Source organism: Alosa sapidissima, chromosome 23 (assembly GCF_018492685.1).
Source record: "Alosa sapidissima isolate fAloSap1 chromosome 23, fAloSap1.pri, whole genome shotgun sequence".
In the NCBI taxonomy this organism is placed as follows: domain Eukaryota; kingdom Metazoa; phylum Chordata; class Actinopteri; order Clupeiformes; family Clupeidae; genus Alosa; species Alosa sapidissima.
The window spans coordinates 16,091,308-16,113,640 of record NC_055979.1 but is presented as its reverse complement, the minus strand read 5'-3'; the positions used below and the strand labels follow the sequence as shown (position 1 = coordinate 16,113,640).

General features: G+C 43.9%; 1 protein-coding gene across 5 annotated transcripts in view; it reads right to left on the bottom strand.

Annotated features, from left to right (window-relative positions):
* Window positions 1–2,340: 2,340 nt before the first annotated feature.
* Window positions 2,341–22,333, bottom strand: part of spega (striated muscle enriched protein kinase a) — a 46,465-nt gene continuing 26,472 nt past the window's right edge. For 4 of the 5 annotated variants that reach the window (XM_042080942.1, XM_042080944.1, XM_042080946.1 and 1 more), the window contains 32 exons: window positions 21,736–21,996; window positions 21,213–21,371; window positions 20,673–20,862; window positions 19,528–19,757; window positions 17,907–18,026; window positions 17,393–17,497; window positions 16,921–17,127; window positions 16,396–16,519; window positions 15,844–16,016; window positions 15,500–15,612; window positions 15,055–15,223; window positions 14,359–14,458; window positions 13,949–14,149; window positions 13,599–13,656; window positions 13,397–13,474; window positions 12,915–13,087; window positions 12,778–12,804; window positions 12,434–12,586; window positions 12,278–12,320; window positions 12,120–12,188; window positions 9,525–12,000; window positions 9,160–9,306; window positions 8,488–8,604; window positions 8,116–8,283; window positions 7,515–7,637; window positions 7,040–7,201; window positions 5,959–6,763; window positions 5,165–5,404; window positions 4,592–4,815; window positions 4,097–4,172; window positions 3,662–3,811; window positions 2,341–2,752 (listed from right to left, as the gene is read on the bottom strand). In XM_042080942.1, the coding sequence (XP_041936876.1) occupies window positions 2,521–2,752; window positions 3,662–3,811; window positions 4,097–4,172; window positions 4,592–4,815; window positions 5,165–5,404; window positions 5,959–6,763; window positions 7,040–7,201; window positions 7,515–7,637; window positions 8,116–8,283; window positions 8,488–8,604; window positions 9,160–9,306; window positions 9,525–12,000; window positions 12,120–12,188; window positions 12,278–12,320; window positions 12,434–12,586; window positions 12,778–12,804; window positions 12,915–13,087; window positions 13,397–13,474; window positions 13,599–13,656; window positions 13,949–14,149; window positions 14,359–14,458; window positions 15,055–15,223; window positions 15,500–15,612; window positions 15,844–16,016; window positions 16,396–16,519; window positions 16,921–17,127; window positions 17,393–17,497; window positions 17,907–18,026; window positions 19,528–19,757; window positions 20,673–20,862; window positions 21,213–21,371; window positions 21,736–21,996 (7,673 nt within the window). In that variant the 3' untranslated portion in view covers window positions 2,341–2,520. The remainder of the gene's footprint in view (window positions 2,753–3,661; window positions 3,812–4,096; window positions 4,173–4,591; window positions 4,816–5,164; window positions 5,405–5,958; window positions 6,764–7,039; window positions 7,202–7,514; window positions 7,638–8,115; window positions 8,284–8,487; window positions 8,605–9,159; window positions 9,307–9,524; window positions 12,001–12,119; window positions 12,189–12,277; window positions 12,321–12,433; window positions 12,587–12,777; window positions 12,805–12,914; window positions 13,088–13,396; window positions 13,475–13,598; window positions 13,657–13,948; window positions 14,150–14,358; window positions 14,459–15,054; window positions 15,224–15,499; window positions 15,613–15,843; window positions 16,017–16,395; window positions 16,520–16,920; window positions 17,128–17,392; window positions 17,498–17,906; window positions 18,027–19,527; window positions 19,758–20,672; window positions 20,863–21,212; window positions 21,372–21,735; window positions 21,997–22,333) is intronic. The other variant, XM_042080947.1, reaches the window with a different exon arrangement.

Genomic DNA, 22,333 nt, shown 5'->3' with positions numbered 1-22,333 from the left:
CTATCATTTTTCAATCAATTTTTACATGAGTCACTTACGGTGTCCATTTTAGGACATTCTCAGCTGTCAGAGTCAGGTGTCAGACCTCGGATGAAAAGACATCAGGTCTCAGGAAAACCGCTGTCAATTTACGGAATTACACAGTAATTTCTCAGACATCATAGTTCCGCAAATTCAACTCTAAACTCCAATCTATACTCCATTTCACTCCATAAGTAAATGGTGATGTTTTTATGCAAATGTTTTATTTGATAAGAACTTGAAAACAAAAGTACATCCAGGTGGGTTTCAAAAAAGCATCTATATTTCCTTTGTGTCTTTATAATACATTGTGTTATACATCACAAGAATAGTTTTTGCTAGAGAACAGCTTTTCTTTCCAAAGAGAATCAGAGTGAAAAGCCTATATGTGATAGATACTGTATGCACAAAAACACAGAGAAGAGCATGGCACATTCTTATCAAAATTACACTTTCTACAACTCTTGACCAAACTGGACCGAGCAGTTCATTCAGAATCTTAACTAAGGTCTCTGCATTACACAACATGATTTGCACGCGGGTCCTTATTCACAAACACACCGATAGTGTCTCCAACAATAAATTGAGTTGAACTCAGCACTACATATTGACTGCTTTTGAACCACTGGGGCCACTTCGGGCAAATCCTAAGGTCTACATACTAGAACAGGCACACTCTCTCTACCATAATGACAGCATGTAAAGGTTCTGATAATATGATTCTTATCCTCACACTAGCAATTTATGTAAATTGCTACCACCAGGAGTATGGTAAAATACTGAAGTTGATGGTTTTACGTTAATAACTTATCTTACCACCATCTAGAATCCCTTCATTAACATTATTCAATGCATTGTTTTATATTAACAAACAATTAACAACAGCATTGTCTACGAGTTATTTTATTCACATTAATAACTGCATTCAATGTGTGGTATTAGCAGCTTCCATTAGATAAGAATACACCACTGTATGTGAATCACATGACAATATAATAATAACTCTCCATGAAGGACCACCTACAAAGTACCCTATGCAAACCTATGACAATACACAAGGCTTTTCCATATTGAAAATATCTACATTTTGCTTCACCCATGTTTGCATGTCTAGTAAAACACTGCACGGTCAGTGTCATCTCTGTGTCTCAATCTGATGTTAAGTGTGCTTGGAAAATCATTTTTTGACATGAAAGTTTATTACCTTTTCCTTGACTGGAGAATTTTTTCTCTAGTCTAGTCAGTGGCTGATTTTGGTACTTGATGACACCTTTGAGGAATCAACTCTGTTAAGGCCAACGCCCACTGGCGTCAAGTAACGCTACCGTTTAGAAAATGATTCTATCTCTTAAGTGTCAAATCCATAGACGAGAATGTCGTCGCCAGTGGGCATTGGCCTTTAGCTGTGTAACGGTCAGGAGAAATGTGTACAAGAGAACAACCACTGGCTCTCCTGTAGTATCCAATAATCTTCTGTCCATAGAAACATGTCTCTATCAAAAACACTCAAAATCATGTACAAACTGTAAAATTAAGAGTATTTAAACAAGGCCGTTACAAATGTCACCAAGTGTTGCTGCAACATCCAGGAAGCTGTTCACAACATCCAAAATGAGCTCAGTGGCACATGAGAGTGCAGTTTGTAAATATTAAAAGGTATATTACATATTCACCAAAAAGGTGCAAATAATTAGGGAAGTAAACATATGGTGGGTTTCTGCAACTGAAATTCTTACACAACACATAGCAGCGTAACGTCAAGTACAGTATTAGTCTCTAACCAGTCGCTAAGGTCCAAAATCACCTGTTGTGCCAGAGTTGAGTTGAGTACAATGTGGATCACGCATTAATACATTTTATCGATCAAGATCTATTCAAAAGGGTCTTTGAAGTCAGCATTGATTTGAATAGTGACATATCGCTTACATAGTCAAAATTTCTGACATGACTTATAAGCCAACAGCTGTACCGTTATTTAAAAACATTAATTACATTCTGCTTGGGTTGCCTTTTGATAGCGAGCCAGCCAAGGAAATGAATTAAATGTGCCGGCTTTGCTCCGATCAAACCTTTACTTCATCTTCAAAAAAAAAAAGAAAAAAGAAAGAAGATTCGGATGACTAAAGGGAAGTCATAAAACTGCAGACTCCTCTATCAGAATGAACACTTAGCTAATTAGATGGTCCAGTACAAGCAATCCATTACTCCTGCTCAAATCCATCTTGGTTTGATCTGTATTTCGGTTGTCAGCCATCTCCGTCGTCCTCTCTCTCTCTCTCTCTCTCTCTCTCTCTCTCTCTCTCTCTCTCTCTCTCTCTCTCTATCTCTATCTCAGCTCTAGGGGGCTGACACTGCCGTCTCACACATAGGAGTCTCTGCAGCTGGGCCCAGCCTAGCCTGCTTGAGCCTCTCCAGTCCCCACTGTACTCTGTAAGACCCAGAGGGTTGAAGGGTTGGAGGGGGAGAGAGCCGCTCACACACCCCAGACGAGAGCTCTGGTCACTGGGTGACGGGTGTGGTGGAGGAGGAGGCGGGGGACGGCGGCCCGGTCTGGTAGGCTCGCAGGAGGACCTTGTGCTTGGTGGCGGCCTCCACGCGGCGCCTCTGGTGCTCCCCCAGGAACTCCTTGAGGCGCGCCGTGGTGAAGGTGAGCGTCTGCCGGCGCAGCTTCATCAGGTAGGAGTCCTGCAGCCAGCCGTGGGAGAAGCAGTCCTTCGTGGTGGGCCGCGACCTGAGGGACAGAGAAATACCAACAGGTTTACTGAAACAAACACAAACACAAACAGGTTTACTGAAACAAACACAAACACAAACAGGTTTACTGAAACAAACACCAACACAAATAGGCTTACTGAAACAAACACAAACACAAATAGGTTTACTGAAACAAACAACAAACACAAACACCAACAGGTTTACTGATACAAACACAAACACAAACACCAACAGGTTTACTGAAACCCACAGCTCTGTCTGTTGGCCCCCCACCTCTTGCTGCTGCTCCACAAAAGCACAATTCCACCCATCTTTCTCTACTATTTTCCCTGCTTCTTTAGCATGTGAACTGTCACCAGTGAAAACAAACTCATTCAAATTGCACACATTGTCTCCAAGATAATCACCCTCCCCACCCCCACTCTCAGCCTGTCAGACAGAAATGACACAGCCATCACTCACTTAGCACGTACAATAGCAAAAAACATGGACCAGCCCCTGAATCCATTGTTCACACTGCTTCCATCCGGCCACAGATACTAGAATGATTTAAACCTAAACTGAAACTTGACCTTCATGTTACCATCAATTCCAAATATGACATTACATATACTATGGTAATCACTTACCTACAGTAGACGTCAAAACATTTATTACAGTGCACTTACATAAGCAATAAATAATGCTATATATATTTAATGTATGTAGATAGATGTAGCCCTACACCTAAGACAAAGTCCCCACACAGCTTATAAAAACAATGCACTACTGTAGAAATTGCACACAAAAATGTAGTGTTAACCAGGTGTCCACCCACTAATTGTGGCTGATTATATTATATTCCCGTATATGGCACTGGTAATGGTATTTTCAGCCTTATCAGACATCGGCCTTTTACACTATTAGATCTGCTGTGTTCTCTCACCAGGGATAGCCATTGAGAGTCTTCTTCAGGAAGGCGGAGGCACTTTGGGACACATTTGGGTACAGCTTTGTGGCGTCAAACTTGGCTGCCAGTATTTTGGTCTCAGTCTGCTTTGGGTCCTTTTCCTGGAAGGGTAGTCTTCCACTCAGCCTGAACAAAAATATGAGTGACAACCCTCATACAATGTAATTCCATGAAAAACTGCAATGTCTACAGGTAATGTATTAAAAACTATAGTGCATCCAGTTAAACACCAGAAGGATTTTGTCAGCACATTTGTTGTTGCAAAATAGTAACTAATGTGTGATTAATTGCATTGTAAATGAGTTTAACAATCTAAGTGGTACACCGAGAAACTCATTTCATACAGTCTTGTATAACTTTCTACTTTCCTTTGTATAACTTGTTTCTTTTTCACTCTGTTTTGTGACTCACATGATGTAGACAAGTACTCCCACGCCCCACATGTCTGCTGGAGGCCCCACCACGTCACCTTTCAGCAGCTCAGGAGCTGCAGAGAGAAACAACATGGCAGCTCATGACACACACCCCCTCCAAAAGTGTCTGTTTGGGTACAGTACCTACTGGTGAGTCATAGCAGGTGGTGGTGGTTATACAAAAGACTAGCACTTCTGTGTCTTCTATAACTATGCAAACATTTCATCAGCATTTCCAGCTGTTTCAATGCATTTTCTATGCAACTGGCATTAGTAAATCAGGGATAAATGACCATTAACTGCATGCATTAATTGTCATAATAAACGCAAGCATTAACAATGGCATTTAGCAACACTAAATACTAGATAGTGTTGAGGTCTGTTTTATTCACATGATGTCATGTTATTGAAGAGATCATTAATGTGAAGTGCAGTCGTTAGCATAAACACACCATTAATATAACATTATTTATGTCTCTGACACACAGCTTACCAGAGAACTCTAAGGTTGCTAGGTCTCTGCTATAGGTTCTGAGTGTGAGGGGATTAAAACTCTGAGCACTGCCCAAGTCTACGATCTTAATGACGTTCATATTGGTGACCATGATGTTGTCCGGTTTGATGTCAAGATGAAGGATTCGCCGGCTGTGCAGGTACTCCAAACCCTGCAGGATGCCTACCAGATACTGCACAATATCATCCTCAGAGTAGCGGAACCTACAGGAGGGCATGACAAAGAGGTCATGCAGAATACAATGTCTGTCGTAACAATGTAAGTCTCTCAATCTGTCAGTCTCTAAATGTGCATAATGTGTGCACAATATAAAAAATGCAGATATGCGCACACACACATACACAGACAGACAGACACACACACACACACACACACACACACACACACACACACACACACACACACACACACACACACACACAGACACACACATACAGTATACACACACACACACACACACACACACACACACACACACACATACACACACACACACACACAGACACACAGAGAGAGAGAGAGAGAAACACACACACACACACACACACCAACCTGTCAATGAGACTGTAGAGGATCTCCTTCCCTGTGCAGTTTTCGGTGATGAGCACCAGGTAGCGTGGGGTGACGTAGGCCTCGTGGAGAGCCATGATCCTGTCGTTGTGCAGCGACTTGAGAGTCTGGTACTCCTGCACCACCTGCTGTTTGGTGTCCTGCTCGTACGACACGATCTTAGCCGCGAACATTTTCCCCGTGGCGTTCTCACGGCACTCACGGATCACCCCAAACCGACCTCTGACAAAACAGTTAAGAAGAGTTAAACACTTGGGGGCATTAGTTAAACATGACAACACTGGGGGGGCGCTAGTTAAACGTGACTAAACTGGGGGGGGGCGCTGTGCCACAACTGGCCACAGCGCCCATACCACGTCCGGGTCCAAGTGCCCACGGGGACCTGCGTTCGAGTCCGACCCGACTCATTTCCCGATCCCACCCCATCTCTCTCTCCCACTCACTTCCTGTCTGCCTCTTCACTGTACTGTCATAACAAAAAGCAAAAAAGTCCCCCAAAATAATACTAAACATGACCACACTGCACATAATCTCTGTATGAGGCAGAAGGTCTGAGCTTCTCTGCCAAAGGCATTTACTTTCACTTTCACACTTCCATCTAAAATGAATTGTGTGAGAATCTAACCTATGACCTGAAGTCCCGTAAGTAGTTTCTGTAAATCCTGTAAATACTTCTTAAGCCACTGGTAGCTACTGGCTGAACCAAAGCTTCCTACAGTATATTTAATGAGAATTACACTATGAGATAAGGATGGAAATAGTAAGCAGCTCTATACCTTGTCTTTTCATCCAAGAAGGTGTAAGGTTTCTGAGGCACCCCTTGCCTCAGGCTGGACTCACTGGCCTTTGTGGAGGGGTTCACTTGGCCTGTGGGGGTGAGAGGGGTGGGAGTAGTTGGCCCCTCTCCGAAGGGGCTCATGCTGCTTACCAACACTACAGGGGGAGAGACAGGAGTAGGTGCCACGCGCGCGGTGGTGGTTGGCACATACGAGGGCACTGGGGAGATGGGTCTGCAGGGTAGAGGCATGGTGGCAGAAGGGGAGCTGGTGGTGGTGGGCACAGGCTGGGGCACTGGTGGGGTTTGAGTGATGGGTGGCACTACATTCACAGGACTCTTCGGTTTTGGCAGGACCAAAGGCGCTATGGGTTTCACCACGGGTGGCGATTGGGGAGCGGGTGTGACTAGTGCTGTGTTTGTCGCGCTATTAGCTGGCAGAGCTGTCTGTCTCTGCACGTGAGGAATGTTAGTGGGTGACTGGGCATCAGAAGCTCTGCGGGGCGGCCAGACGTGAGGGGTTCTGGTGGCAGAGGACGGGGCAGGAAGAGGAGTGACCACGGGTGGCGTGGTGGGGCTCGCTGTGGCCGCGCGGGACGGGATCTGGACAGGGATCTGAGTGGTAGGGAAGGGTGCTGGGAGAGCCTGTGGCAGTGAGGATGGGGACACGGCAGGCACGGATTTACTGCGCTGGACGACGACGGAGCAGGTTGCCATAGCAGCGCCTGGAGGTGGAGCGGGGACATCTGCCGCAGGAGACTGTGAGGTGGCTTTCCCTTTCACCGGCTTAGTGAACACACTCCTCCCTGTCATGGATGAGGACAAATCATTTTTCAATTCAAGGGTGACATTTAGAAATGCAATCACAGGTAGGAGAGGGGGAGTGTGTACAAATTTATTGAGCTTAGTGAATGCATTGCACTCCCTACCATATAATGCAATATAATGCAAAACTTTTTTTCAATTCAGTGGGTAATCTATGGCTCATAAACAATCCATATCCACATTTATATTCAGGATGTATTGTTAAAGTGCATGTTTTGTGATATTTTCATATCTATATATTTTCATAGTTTCAGTACCTGTGCCTAGGCACACTTTCCCAGAGGTGTTGCTGTATGGTCCCTGGCCTGCCTTGTTGACACAGGCCACTCTAAACCTTAGGGTGTTGCTGGTGGGCAGTTCTGTCACATTGTGGTAACAGTCCATCAAACCCGTAGCAACTATGAGCCAGTTTGTTTCACCTGTCAGATGGAAAATGTCTTTGATGTGAGTTATTGAAGCAATGATTGTACAGTATTTAGTACAATAAATAAATGTGGTTTCCATTTGTTCTTTTATGTGGAGAAACTAGTGTCCAAAGGTCCAAGAACACAATAAAAACCCTACAGGCAACGACTGCGGTGTCTCATGAAACATTTTGGGTAGTAATAAAATCAAAAGCCTAACATTTATACTGACATTTATTTTCCAATGAATAGAAGTGTTTCCAGAGACTTGATGGGATTTTAAAGAGCAAGGGTAACGCGGAGCTCAGAGTTTATGACGGAAGCTTACCCTCTGTCCTTCTCTCGAGTGAGTACGTGCATGGGGGTTTGGTGTCCGCCGGTTTCCACAGCACCAGAGCCGTGTTGTTGTACGTCTGAGGAACCTCTGGCGTTCCAGGTCGCTTTGGGACACCTTAAGGAGGCGAACAGAGAGCACATGGAGTACTTTACCAAAAACCTTTTAAGGAGCAAAACCAAAGTAGCCGCTGCTGGAACAAATATGACGTGACACTTAAATAAGCCCCCAAAGTTTGAATCAGGAGGATTATAAATAATTTAGTTTGCTTCTTGTATTATTCTTTCATGAAAATATTATATGAAATGTGGAGTAGGAAAACTAAAAAGAAGAGATGCCAATTCTACTGCAGAAATACAATAAATGAATCAAATAAAGCAGGGCTTCTTGTAAGTGGCTTCTTGTCAGTGTCTAATGGGAAGTGATTTGAGTCTCTCTGTGCCTCTGCAAATGTTATATCCTTAAAATTCAATTTGACTCAAATCTAATATCGAAACCTGATCGGATTATTTTATTCCACAAGAGATTTGATTTTGAAATGATGCATGGGGGACGTTCAAATGTGTCTGCGTCTGGAGTACAGTTAGGGACTCACAGGCCAGGGAGATGGTGCAGGAGCTAGTGGCCGATGCTAGTGGGTTGGTGGCCACACACTCGTACAGGCCGGCATCCTTCTTGGTAGTGTTCAAGATCATCAGAAGTTGTCTGCCATCTGGACTGGACATCAGGTTCATCCTACTGTCAATATCCAATGGTTTCTTATCTGGAAAAATAGATTTTACAAATCATCTTATTAAGTAAGTCAGTGTAAAATCATTTTTGTGAATTCCAGCCCATTTTAATAACATAGAGAATGATATTAAATATTTCATGGACTGAATCTTGCATTGACTCATTTCAATATCGGGTTATTTCTACAGAGAGAAATAGTATTGTTGTGCTATGGAATGGTTGGTCATGTTCCTACCCTTCATCCAGATGACCTTTGGTAATGGGTTCCCAGCAGGAAGACAGCTGAGCGTCACTGGGTCACCCTCCAGAAGTATGTGATCCCTTAACTTAATGTGGAAAACCGGAGGGAAGTCTGGAAATGAAAGCAATCATCTTATTGATCAAAATACAAAAGAGGATCTCAAAAATCATACATTAGCTCTTCTGTAAGAAATCAAGAGAGATGGTGTGTGCAGCTATGTGACAGAGAGCGGCAACCTCGTTTGTCACTTGATTACTTCTTCTGCATCATCCTCTGGTTATATAAAGGTTGTATTGTACTGTATGTATTGTTACGCTACTGCAAGGTCTGCATTTGCTCTGAATGTCAGTCCTCATTTGTAAGTGAGCATTGAAATTCAAGCTACAGTGCACTGTGCAAAAGTAAAACTTTAGATAAAATATCAGCTTAATGAATAAATGCACATAATGCAAACATGAAAATCCTGTACAGCAGAGAGTTTTTTTTCATTGGCAAGAAAGAGGCAGTTGAGATACTGGACTCAACTTAATTCATTTTCATTTTCTATCCCTCACAGACAGATTTAATTAATTGAATACCTTTTCTCCTCCTCCTACTTGACTGTGCAAGTTTTCTTCACATTAAACAAATGATAAGGCACAACTAATCATTCCTCACATACAGTACCTGAAGAAGAGCGCGTGTACTCCTGATTTTTAGCTTCCTCTTCCTTGGAGACAGATGATGCAGTGCTTAGCTGGCCGGGGCTTTTGCCTCTCTTGCCTCTTGACAGACCCCATCGATCCCATCTGGAGCGGCGGTCATTCTCTGGTGCTATAACGAACAGAGTTCGTAATGGATAATTATGTTACCCTGAGCAGTGGTTGTCAGTGTTGCATAACATCATTGTTACCATCAAATCATTGTAGACAGCATTGCCACTTTAATACGTTTAAAATATTTATGGACTTATATAACTGCAATATACGAAACTCATACTCAGTATCTCTGTACAAGAGCATTTAAGGTTGTGTCAAAATGGCCCTGCTTACTCTGAGAAGATTTCAAGTCAGCCTGCGCACTGTTAGTGGATTCCACCGACTCGTTGCCACCTAATTTGCCCGTTTGTTCAGCAAGCTGGTTTTCAGGGATGTCCATCTTCTTCAGACTCGTACCCTCCGACTGGGAATGTCGAAGACGGGACAGAAGAGGTGTTCTCTTGCCCTCTGGCTTCGGCTCGGTCTCCACCTCCCTATCTTCAGACTGGCTTCGCAGTTTCATGGAGATACCAGCAACCTTGGCTTCAAACTTCTTCTTCATGGCCAGAACTGGCGACTCATCGACCTTCTTCTGATCTGGTTTCGTTTCTTCCGTAGGAGCTTCAGACGCTTCGGCATCTGGTTGTGTTGGTTTCAGGGTTTTTGTTTCCTTCCTTTCCTCCGATCGACTGCGTATTTTCTCCGAAATGCCTGCCACCTTTGACTCAAACCTGCGCCTCATGGCAAAAACAGGTGAGTCTGGAACCTTCTGCTTATCTCTCTCCGAGACATCCTTCTTTGCTTTCACTTCCTCTTCTGTCTTGATGGGCTCCGTCGCTTTTTTATCCTCGGACTTGCTGCGACCCAGAGCCCAGGACACCCTGCGTTTGCTAGCCGATTCGTCCTTTGACTCGTCCTTTGGCTTCTCCTCCTTCTTGGGAGCGAGAGACGACTTCTTTGCCCGCATGGAGAACCTGCCGATCAAGCCAAGGTCCTTGTCCACCTCCCTGAGGTCCTGGACTGACTTGGATTTCTCCTGAAGTCCTCTGGACACCATCTCCAGAGGAGCCCCGGTGGGCCCAGGTCTATAGATCTCCTCGCCCAGCTTGCGAGGCATGACCGGAGACTTCTCCTCCGACTTAGTCCTAGTCAGGCGCTTTAGGCCGCGAGTTAAAGATGACTCGCGCTTTTTGAACCTCGCCTCGAAAACCTCCTCTGAGTCAATGTCCTTGATGTCGGTTCTGAGAATGGGAGCAAATGGCGTGGCCACTTTGGCGAAGACGGCAGGATGCTCAGGTAGGAGGATAGTTTCAGGGTTGGAGCGAGTCCGTGAGTGGGTGGCGGTAGGGACGTGAGGCTGCTTTCCATTGGGTTGCAACCCAGTGATGGTTTGCATCACATCAGCATAAGCCGATTTTTTCTTCTCAGTGGGAGTTGATGCAGACGACTCAACTTCTGACTTTCCTTCACCTTCATTTGAGCTGGAAACCTCTTCAGATTTTGACACAACACTCTCTCTCCTACTGCTGCTTTCAGATTTAATCATAGGAGAAACTACAGATCTAGAATCTTTCACTGCTGAATATGAGGACAGGGATACATTGTCCTCCTCATGACTTTGAGGGGAAAATTCAGAGATTGTTGTACCATCTTGTTGTTCCTCATCCATCTTCTCATTTCCCAGAATCCACCTTTCTTCCTGTTTCCTTTCCTGCTGTTCCGGGTCAGGAGTGGGTGGTGGTACAGAGTTAATCTCAGTGGGAGACTCAGGCCTTGACTCTAGTCTAGTTTGCTCAGTAAGGACAGACATAGATACGGCTTCATGCAGCTTCTGCTCTCCCATCCGGCCTGTCTGAGTGTTAGGGATCTCCAGCGGCGCTCCAAAGCGTCTGTGCAGTGGAGTGGCTTCAGGGTCAACTTGACTAAACGAGGCGCTCTTACGAAACACCTTCGTCTTTGGGGAGCCCTCTGAGGGACTCTCTGTCGAGGATGCCCTCGTCATTCCGCCCATCCTTGCCCTGCGCAAGTTGCGGTCGAGGGACGACGTCCGTCTTTCGTCGTCCACCCCTAGCGTCTCCAGCAGAGGGCCGCGTAACCCGCTCATCTTCTTGTCCACGGATCCGCCTCGGAGGAGCCTCTGCCTCATCAGCTCCAGTTTCAGGGCGTAGTCCTCCTGGCTCAGCTTGCCCGGGCCTGGACTTGGGCTCCGTCTCGGGAGCTCCATGGAGACGGCCTTTTTAAGGCTACAGCTGCCTTCCTCGGCCTCCTCTGCTGTAGCGCCCTCTTCTGGTGAGACGTGAAGGAGCAGGGCACTGTCGGCTGAGCTACCTCTGCGCATTGTTGCCCTCCTGGACTTGATCCGTGCCTCCTCAGCCTCCACACTCGACCCTCTCTGAAGAGGCTTCCTGGGCTTCTCCCCTTCCGTACCCACCTCTTCAGACTCCCCATCTTTCCCAGGCACTGAGGGCTCACACTCCATCGGTTCCACACTGTGATGGTTCCCTTTGGCCGGTACGACACCATCCGAAACATCGTCCTCCCCTGTGATCTCAGTGAGGGACATCCTGGAGCCAGAGAACACCATATTCATAGGCATGGGGATAAAGGGAAGTTCATCGATTTCCCCATCAGAGTCGGAGGAGGACGATGGTGGTGGCGAACTCTCCTTGAGATGTCTGGACACAGCAATAGATGTGTGCTTGGAGGAGTCATCCAGCAGCTCAGGGATGGCTCTCATCACCATTTTGGACTTGTAGCTGATGAGTGACCTCTAAACAAGAAATAAAAAAGAAAGAAATTGCTTTAGCACAAGCAAGAAAAGTCTGTAAATTAAATCTCTCCTTGAGTGAGCACAAATTAATATGACTCAAGCAGCATCCACTTTCTCACCTGCCACTTTCTTCTTGCCAGGACCTGTTTATGTAATGCTGTACTGATACTCTTCCCCTTAGTCAAGGTCTTCAAAGGATAGAAAATCTAATTTAGCTTGCAAATAATTGGATTGATGTCAATAAATCAGAGCAGCATACATATTTTAACATATCTACCTTAAACCAAGGATGCCGAAGACCCTCAGCTGTGTCTGGTCTCCTAGGAAATGAAAGGATGATTAGAAATTGAAGAGGAAGAAACAATTTGAAAAAAAAAGGTTAATTACTCGAACATAATTCATTAAAATTTGATTCATTAATAAACAGACTCACAGCCTGTCTAACACCAGCAGCTTGATGACAAATCCTTTGGCTTCTCTGCACAAATCAGCAAACATGCTCTCCTCGAAAGCCACATTGTAGTTCCTGATGTTGAGTAGTGTTTCACGGTCATTCTCCGCCGCAAACGGGGACACACCTGTGAGGCTACGAGATTACGCAACCTCTCAGTAAATCCTTGTATCGACATTTTGCTGTGGCTTTGGCTGTGTAGTGATTACTGAGACGGATTGGTATTATGTGCACACACTAATTTGATTTTTTCGTTTGGCAGGAAATTCAATATTGATTTTGTAAAAAGGGCATATAAACCAATGACACAACAATAATTAACGTACCATAAATAGGCTATAACTCCGATGGGCCTGCGGAGAGAGATGGATTGCATTAGAATCGAGAAATAAAAAACACTTTTTGGCCTTTTGGAGGTGACTAATGTAGTGTGGGACTGTGTCAGATGGATTAAATGTCTTACCAGATATCTGTTGCCTTGGAGATGGGTGTTTGGCTCACAATCTCCGGAGCAACAAATTCTGGAGTGCCATACTTGCTGTACTGTGGCTCGTTGGGAGTGAGCTTCAAAGCGCTGCCAAAATCACAGATTCGAATCTGGTCACTGTTACGATCAGCCATGAGAATGTTCTCTGGCTGTGAGGAAGGAGAAAAATGGCAACTTTGAGTCCAAATGGCCCTAAATGGCAACTTTGAGTCCAAATGGCCCTAGACCACTCTGATTTTCATTCCTATATTGTTGATGCAGTTGTTGCAGTAGTCCACAGACATGTTTGATTTAGTGAACATCCAAGAAAAGGTTTAATACATCAGCAATCCTTAGATTTACATCGAGGCTAGTTCATAATAGCAATTGATTCCTAGATTCTAAATACTGGATTGGTCAATACTTCATCAATTGTTCATTAGTCGATATGAACTAAAATGTTTCACCCAGTGCTTTACCTTGATGTCAAGATGAATGATATCATTATGGTGAAGATAATCAATACCTTCTAGTATTTGCCTAATTATGGAACGGACCTGCAAAAAGGTTGAGGTCAGTTTTCAGTGGTCAGCTGTTTCATTTGATTTATGTTTTTGTTCCATATAAAGACACTAAGCAGAAACAGTACAATAATTATGAATAGTGTTGGAGAAAGCAAACCTCTGATTCCATAATGGTGGTCCTCTTTGTCAATCTTTCAAGCAACTCATCATGGCATCTTTGGTGAGTTAAAGGGAGAACATCACTGTGTAGAGCACATTTATTGTCATGTGGACAGTTACAATGTACACTAAATATTTAAATTATTATAATTTATTTATTATCGGTTAAACTATAATTATTGCAGTGAACATTCGTCACCCCATACTTTATAATAGTAAGCCAAGGGCAAATAGAAATGAGGTCTAAATAGAAAACATTCTATGGTATAAATCATATATAATGGAGCAAAAAAATGAACCTTTTATACCTAAAAACCTTGTAATTGTGTAAAGAACAGATAAGGATACAGTTCTGTGATGAGCACAATCACATTTTTCTTTTCGAAAGCATCATGAAAGTAGAGGATCCGTTCGTGGTCCAGTTCTGAGAGCAGAGACATCTCCCGCAGGGCAGAGGCTTTCCTCTTCGCTCGAGCTGTGATGAATTTAGCTCCGTAATCCCTCTTCGCAGCTTTGAGAGTTACCCGCTTCACATAGGAAAATGCCCCCCTACAGCCACAGCACAAGTTCACAGACATGCAAGACGTCACAGCAGAATGCATTGTCCTTTGGAAAATTAGTCAGATCTTTTGTGCAGGAAAAGGTATGTTCATAGCTGAAACTTTGTGTAACAGTTTACTGAGCAAGGATTGTGTTTATAATGTGTTTACTGTTTATAACTGTAAAAAGTCCATCAAATCATTGATCATTGGCCTCACCTCCCGATCTCCTTGTGAATGTCATAATAATCTGTTAGTCTCCGCATTCTCCTCAAGATAGTCTCTTCATCCTCCATTGGCTCTTCCACTACTTTCTTGGCTGGGTTATTTGGAATAACATTAAAGGTGCAGTCAGCAGCGATCGTACGCAATTTCAAGCCCATAACAATTTTTGTCACATTCACCAATTATCTCCTCTTGACCGCTAGCTGCCCATTCTGTGAGTACACTGTTAAAAAAACAGGCTCCAAAAACTGGAAACAAACAAAATGGGGGCAAACAAAAACGAAACCCAGCATGGAGTTTCTCTGGGTCTAGGAGTGAGCTACGTCTCTGGTGTGTGTTTCATTTGGTCCTTGGTTAAAATGTACAGTAATGTAGGCCTATGTTTTTTTGGACAAAAGCGTCTGCTAATACATTTAAATATAAACATAAACACAAACAAATGTGACTTCCTGCGCAATAGCTGACTGCACCTTTAAATGTGATGTGAAAGAAACAGTAAGAATTTAGTTATATGACAGATTATGATACCCATTCAGTGCCTTCTGTGTAAAATATTGGCCAATTATGAATGCCAGTGTAACGATGACAGGTAGTTATCAAAAGGCAGACTACACATAAACAAAAAAAAACCATCCTGATATTGACTCTCCACTTATAACTGGATTCAAAACATAAGATATAGGCCATTACCTGTGCGCACGGTGAGCTCTGCCTTGCAGCTCACAGACCCGGCCAGGTTCTTGGCCATGCAGGTGTAGACCCCTGAGTCCTCCTCTCGAGCACTGAGCACCACCAGTGAGCACTCCCTGTCGTCGTACACAAAGGTGAAGTGGCTGCTTTCAGCCAGAAGTGTGTTGTCCTGTAATCAGTGAAGAATTAGCAGTGTTAGTGACTTGATGTGGATATTCCATATTGAGTAACATCCATAGCCCTGACATATTGTTATGTGAACCAGTCAACACCACCAAAGTGTAACAACCTAGCATGCACAATATATCACATTCTATTTCATAGACTATAGTCCAAATCATAATTTCTATGTATATCAACGTCACATATAATTGGATGTTTGCCATGAAAATGAATCTGAATCTCCCAGATGGGGAAATGTTCTCTCTAATCTTGAGGGACTTACTTTATACCAGAGGATATCCGGATCTGGCTTTCCATCGACGACCACTGCAAACCTTGTTGTCTCACCCACACACACATCGAGGTCCTCCATGATGCTCTCAAAGGCAGGGGGCGCTAGAGAGTAAACAAGTACATTCCCTATTTACATGGCTCAAAACTTTCAAGCATGGTTCAAAGCATCTAAGCATCCTTCAAATGGAACAGGGTAGTTGGGTGAAGGGGGGGGGGGGTTGCTTGATGGAGTCTGGGAGTAGAACATTTCACAGTCTGGAAAGTCTAAATGGATGATATCAGTTTATGGGGTAAGATACATAGCTGGGATTTGGAGCTAGGACTTGATATTACCTGCGAGGATCAGTTGTGCATGGCAGATGTCACTGCCGTATGCGTTGCTCACGATGCAGGTGTACTGGCCCACGTCTCCAACGCGCACCCGCATCAGTTTCAGGGAGTGCTGATCGTCATCTGGCATGCTCATCTCACACACACCAGGCTTGTGAAGCAATATGGCCCCCCTCCTACACACACACACACACACAGAGAAAGACACACACAGACACAGACACACACAAACATACACATACACACACACAAAAAAAAAAAGGAAATTGTTGATCAAACTATATATGATATATACAGTCTTTTTTATTAGCCTATAAAAATGTACTTTGTATGTATTAAATGTATTGACCTTTCTGGGATCAATAAAGTTTCAAATCAAATCTAAAAGAGGTGGGTCTGCGTACTTTTTTATAATCCCATTTTCACTTTCATTTCACTTTCAAATACTTTCAAATTATTGAAAAATAAATGCTGGCATGTTTTTTGAACATTGTCATTCTTATGATATGTGCACTACCATTCATCAATTTTAATATCTAATAATGATCATCTTGCCTTTTCCAGCTGACTGTTGCTTGAACGTGGTTAAGAGTGATGGTCATGCTGGCCGGCTGATTCTCCACAGCATACACTGTGTCCGGCTTGTCCAGAATTTCTGGGCCTCTTCGCAAATACTGGCCTGAGAAAACACCAGTCCCATAAAAACAGATATATATTTTTATTATTTATGCTTTATATGAGAGAGCTTGTGTATAAAAATAACAGTGCTTTAAACCCCTTCACACACCCCCTCACACACACACACACCTCCTCACACACACACACACACACACACACACACACACACACACACACACACACACACACACCTCCTCACACACACACACCTCCTCACACACACACACACACACACACACACACACACATACACACACACACACACACACACACACGCACCTCCTCACACACACACACCTCCTCACACACACACACACACACACACACACACACACACACACACACACACACACACACACACACACACACACACACACACACACACACACACACACAAAGTACCTCTGTCGATGAGCTGAACAAGGTCTGTTGGTGGAGATGGCTTGCTGAAAGCTTTTCCAGTCCCTGCCAAAACTCTGAATGCGTAGCGCGCTCCTTTGGAGAGGGAGGCCACCACGTAGGATGTTTCTCTCAGGTTAGACGCTATAATGGTCCACTGGATAGAGCCCAGGGCTTGTTGTTGAACCGCATACAACAAAGAGTTGGGATCTGATGGGAAACATTCACCAAAAACAAGCTGAGTCACTCTCCCAGAAGGACATGTAAATTTCAGGGGGAAACTTTAGGGGGAAAGACTTGAGGCAAAGTAAACACATCAAGAAATGATTTAACTGTTTTGAAACAGAACATTTTTGAATTTGAAGCATATCCAACCTGATTAATTAACCTGATCTTCTTGGTCTCCTATGGATTATCTACAGATGTTCAGATTATGCACTGGTACTCTATTAACTGTAGAAGAACAATAATTTACCAATAGACGGATCCAGGTTCTTGGGTCTGCTCCATCTCAGGGTGATTGTTCTTCCAGTGATGGCCTCAATCACAGGTGGACCATCTGGGGGCTCTGGAAGGATGTCTGCAGACAAAATATACTACAAATGAGCATATGCCCTCTTAAAGCATTGCAGTCTAATGCTTTAGTCTGTATTAGCATCATGGTTCAGGCCAAGCCATAACATGCTCTTGTGAAATTCTGTCCCCTTGCACATACAGATACAACTATACCATCCTGCAGATTGCATATATGCACAATACATTAGGATTGGATTATGCCATGTCATTACTTTGTGAATTGATACAACCAAATAGAATCATGTACAATCTATTTTAACTGGGTGTTGGTTAAAAGCTTACAAAGCTTAAGTACACTAGCAAGTTATGGATTGAATTGGACACCATATAGCTCCCATTAGGCTTTTGGAGCTATAAGGTGTGTTGTCCATTCCATACCTTGATTATGACTCTGTGAATGACCATGTCTTTACCTGCCACATAGAGATGGGCGTAACAGGCAGCCTTCCCCACCTTGTTGGAGATGACACTTTTATAGACGCCATTGTGACCGTGGCACACGGAGCGAATGACCAGACTGTGGACATCCCTGTCTGAATGAGACAAGAGATCAGAGAGATCAAAAGGATGAAAGTACCACACAGTGAGGGCAACAAATGTGTATGCATTTCAAGCCAATTCCCTGGATTTACTGACTCATAACATAAGCAATGGGGGAAAAACTGAAAAGGAATAAATTACTTAAATCTACAAAGTGGGAGAGAAATCAATACCATTTTTTTTCTACTTTCTGGGACCTTGAAGATATAATATTTCTCAACAGTGAAACTTAGAAGAATTTTAAAACATGAGTTTTAACAGGAAAGAGAAACATATATGTATTATATATGCAAACAATTTCCAACAAATGACCTTGAAGAGGAATTTGCACAGTGCAATAACTTCAACCTGTATCTGCTTTTTTAGTTGCTACAAGTGAGTGTGACAGAATATACTTTTTAATTATTAATTTATTATAACTCCCAAACAGCTCCCAAAGAGCCAATCGTGGACTTCAGGAAGTCTAAAGCTAGCACACACACCTCCATTCTGATCAACAAGACTGACAGCTTCAAGTTTCTCGGTGTCCATACTGTATCTCTGAGGACCTCTCTTGGACCCTCAACACCTCTACCTTGATCAAGAAGGCTCACCAGCGTCTCTTCTTCCTGAGGAGACTTAAGAAGGTCCACCTGTCTCCTCAGATCCTGGTGAACTTCTACCACTGCACCATCGAGAGCATCCTCACCCACTGTGTCACAGTATGGTATGGCAACTGCTCTGCCTCCGACCGGAAAGCACTGCAGAGGTGTTGAAAACTGCCCAACGCATCACCGGTTCCTCACTCCTCTCTATCGAGACCATCCAGGGCAAACAATGCTTGCATGAGGCGTGCAGTATCATCAAAAACTGTTCTCACCCCAACCACAGACTGCTCACCCCACTCCCCTCCGGGAGGCGTTAGAGGTCTCTCCGCACCCAAACCAGCAGGTTCAGAGGAAGCTACCTACTGAACTCTATCTCTGCATATCAACAAACTAAGCCCACCCACCAGATGCCTCCTTGCCTGTGCCTGTTGAGGTGTCCACGACCATAGAAACCTTGACAGGGACAACAAGGAGGCGGACATTGTGCAGACTTTTGCCATCAACAACAGCCCTCTCTCACCCGAACAATTGCCTGTTGAGGTGTCCCTCAAACCTTGACAGGGACGAACATTCTGCGGACATTTTTGCCCCCCCTGGACAATTGACCATATCCCACCCATAGTGCATTTGCTTTTTTGCACTTCTAGTTAGACACAAACCGCAAACTGCAACTTCGTACTTGTACTCTGCACAATGACATTGAAGTTAAATCTAATCTAATCAAATATTGTTATTTGATTGTTTTATTGTTTTACCATGACATATGTCCATCCCTCCCTAAATGTAGGCCCATATGTCTACTCAGGACATTGCTGTAGATGAGCTCAATGCCCTGATCTAACTGAATAAACAACCAAAGCTGATAGTGAGACACAGAGCCTGGGTAGGGTCTCCAGAGTGCCCTTACACTGGGTCATCTTCCGGTCGTCCGTGCTGTCGATCTTCTTGCCGTTGTGGTACCAGCTGATAGTGGGGTAGGGCATGCCAGACACCTTACACTTCAGCACTGCCTCCTTGCCCTCCACCACCTCCACGTCCCGCAGAGGCGTGATGAAGTCCGGCATTGTCCTCCGCTCCACCTCCGACTCCAGGACCTCCGGCTCCTCAGGAATGGAAGGCATCTTCTCCAACTTTGCCCTGGGAAGAGGGGAGATAAACCAAAGTAAGGATGAGTTTAGAAAGAGGAGAGGCCAAAAGTAAGTAGTTCAAAAAGAAGTACTGAGAGAGAGAGACAGAGAGAGAGAGAGATAGAGAGAGAGGTACATGCCTAGCATTGTCTTTCATGCAGAAAAATGTAATTGGATGAACATAAAAGATATGTAACATCAGCACTACATTTTATATGCACCATAAGTGAAGGAGGTTGGCTTAGTAACACAGCTATACAGCCAAACCATATATCTTCTAATTTAAACTCAGCTCAATTATTTGACAAAGAGGTATACGTTTTAGGAAGTAAAAAGTGCTGCACTGACAAAACTAGAGAATGGTGGGGGGAATGGAAGAAGAGAAAAGAGAGAGAGAGAGAGAGATGAAAAGTGAGAGAGCAAGGGAGAGAAATAGAGAAGAAAGTGAAAAAGTGATTATGAAAAAATGTGCAGGACCCACCTATTTTTGATTAGATTAGATTAGATTAGACTAGACTAGACTAAATTAGATTAGATTAGATTAGATTAGATTAGATTAGATTAGAAAGCCATACAGTATGTGAAAGCCAACTTGTGTGAATGCGTTGACATTTACATTTTACATTTACATTTAGTAATTTAGCAGACACTTTTATCCAAAGCAACTTATGACAATTATATTACAAGGGCCATTGACCCCGGGTTAAGTGCCTTGTTCAAGCAAGGGCACAACGATGGAAGCAACTTTTCTGGGTACTGCATGCTCCTTAGCCACTACGCTACCACCACCCCAGTTTTACATCTTATGTGCACCATACATAGTGTGTATGTATGTAAGTAAGTATGGTGTGTATACGGTAAGTGGGTAAGTAATGTATGGCAAGGGGGAGGGGGGGGGGGGGGGGGGGGGTGTTGCAGCTCCTACATGTGTGATGAGATGGCTGGCCGGGGCTCCTGCACATAGAGCTCTGCTGTGCTGTCTGTGTCACCATGGATATTATGGGCTGTCGCTGTGTAGAAGCCCTCGTCCTCCTGGGTCACCTGTGTGATGATCAGAGAGTGGCGGCCCCCTTCCTTCAGGATGCGGATGTTGTCAGTCTCCTGCAGAGAGTTTTCTGATGGAGGCCAAGAGTTGGACATCAACATAGTTTCTGTTTATACAAAAGGTATGCTAAATGACATGCTTTCAGGTCAAACGTGAAAAGAAAGGTGGGTATGGATAGCTAGGTATGGATTAGCATTCAAACTGTAATTAAAAATACTGAAATAATTATAAACGTGATAAAATATACTACAATATACAGTAACTGTGATATAAGTACTATTTTAACTAATTGGACCACACTGGATCATACAGTATAGTGTACATTATGGCATTCAATATTGTTTAACAAGGGCTTTCTAAGCAGGAATACGTCCTATCTTTACAAAAAGGTCAAAGTGGAAATGTGACACCTCTCCTCACCCAAGTGGCTCCATGTCACTTCAGGAGGCGGTGACCCGCTGACCTTGCAGTCAAAGCGGGCGGTGCGACCCTCGATGACCTCAAGGACATCCAGCTTGCGTGTGAACAGGGGCTCCCTGGAGGGACTGACTCTGAGACTGGCACTGCTCACCAGCTCCTCTGAGCCCACAATACAGAGAGAGAGCGAGAGAGTGAGAGAGTGAGAGAGTGAGAGAGAATGACACAGACAGAGAGAGAATGACACAGACAGAGAGAGTGAGAGAGAGAATGACAGACAAAGAGAGAGAGAATGACAGACAGAGAGAGAGAGAGAGAGAGAGAGAGAGAATTATACAAAATGGAAAGCCATAGAGAGACTGCTGTTGGAGATTATTCAAGGGCTTTCAGTCTCTAATCAGTGTTGACACTGTTTTAATGGCAAAATGGATGGCCAGCACCTGACCCAATAAAGCCCAATTTCCCTCTCCATCTGTGACTCAATTACTGTATATTATATCATATTATATCATATCATATTATTTACCTTTAGCCGAGCTGAGTTTGCAGGTGTAGGTCCCACTGTCGTCCTCGTGTACTGAGCGCAGCAGCAGGCGACACCTCCGCCCATCAAAGTGCATCTTGCAGTCCAGCAGTGCAGGCTGAATCAGTTTCCCATTGCCCAGCCAATCCACATCCACTTCCTGTGGGCCAACCATGTGACACTCAAACAGGGCTGTCTCGCCGGCCCTCACCGACACGTCCTGCACCGGTATGTTGATGGCCAGGGCAGGCTGACCCGAAGGTGCTGGAGAGGACAAGAGAAACCAAAAAACATCAGCCTGTACCAAGAGAGTAGTCAGTCACAGCCTGTACCCAGAGAGTAGTCAGTCACGCCTGGTAAGCTGCAATGGACAAATGAAGTCCAAGCCTGTGATGTAAATGTATTAATTGCAAAGACGGTATGCAAGTGTCTTACTCAAATTGATAAAGTATTATTATTAGACTTGCAATAATATACAATGAACATTCAATTATTATAAATATAATAATATTTATATATATATAAATAATGTTCTTATAAATTAAAGCATTAAATTAGACCTTATAAATTATACCCAAGGAAACTACAGAGGAACACACTC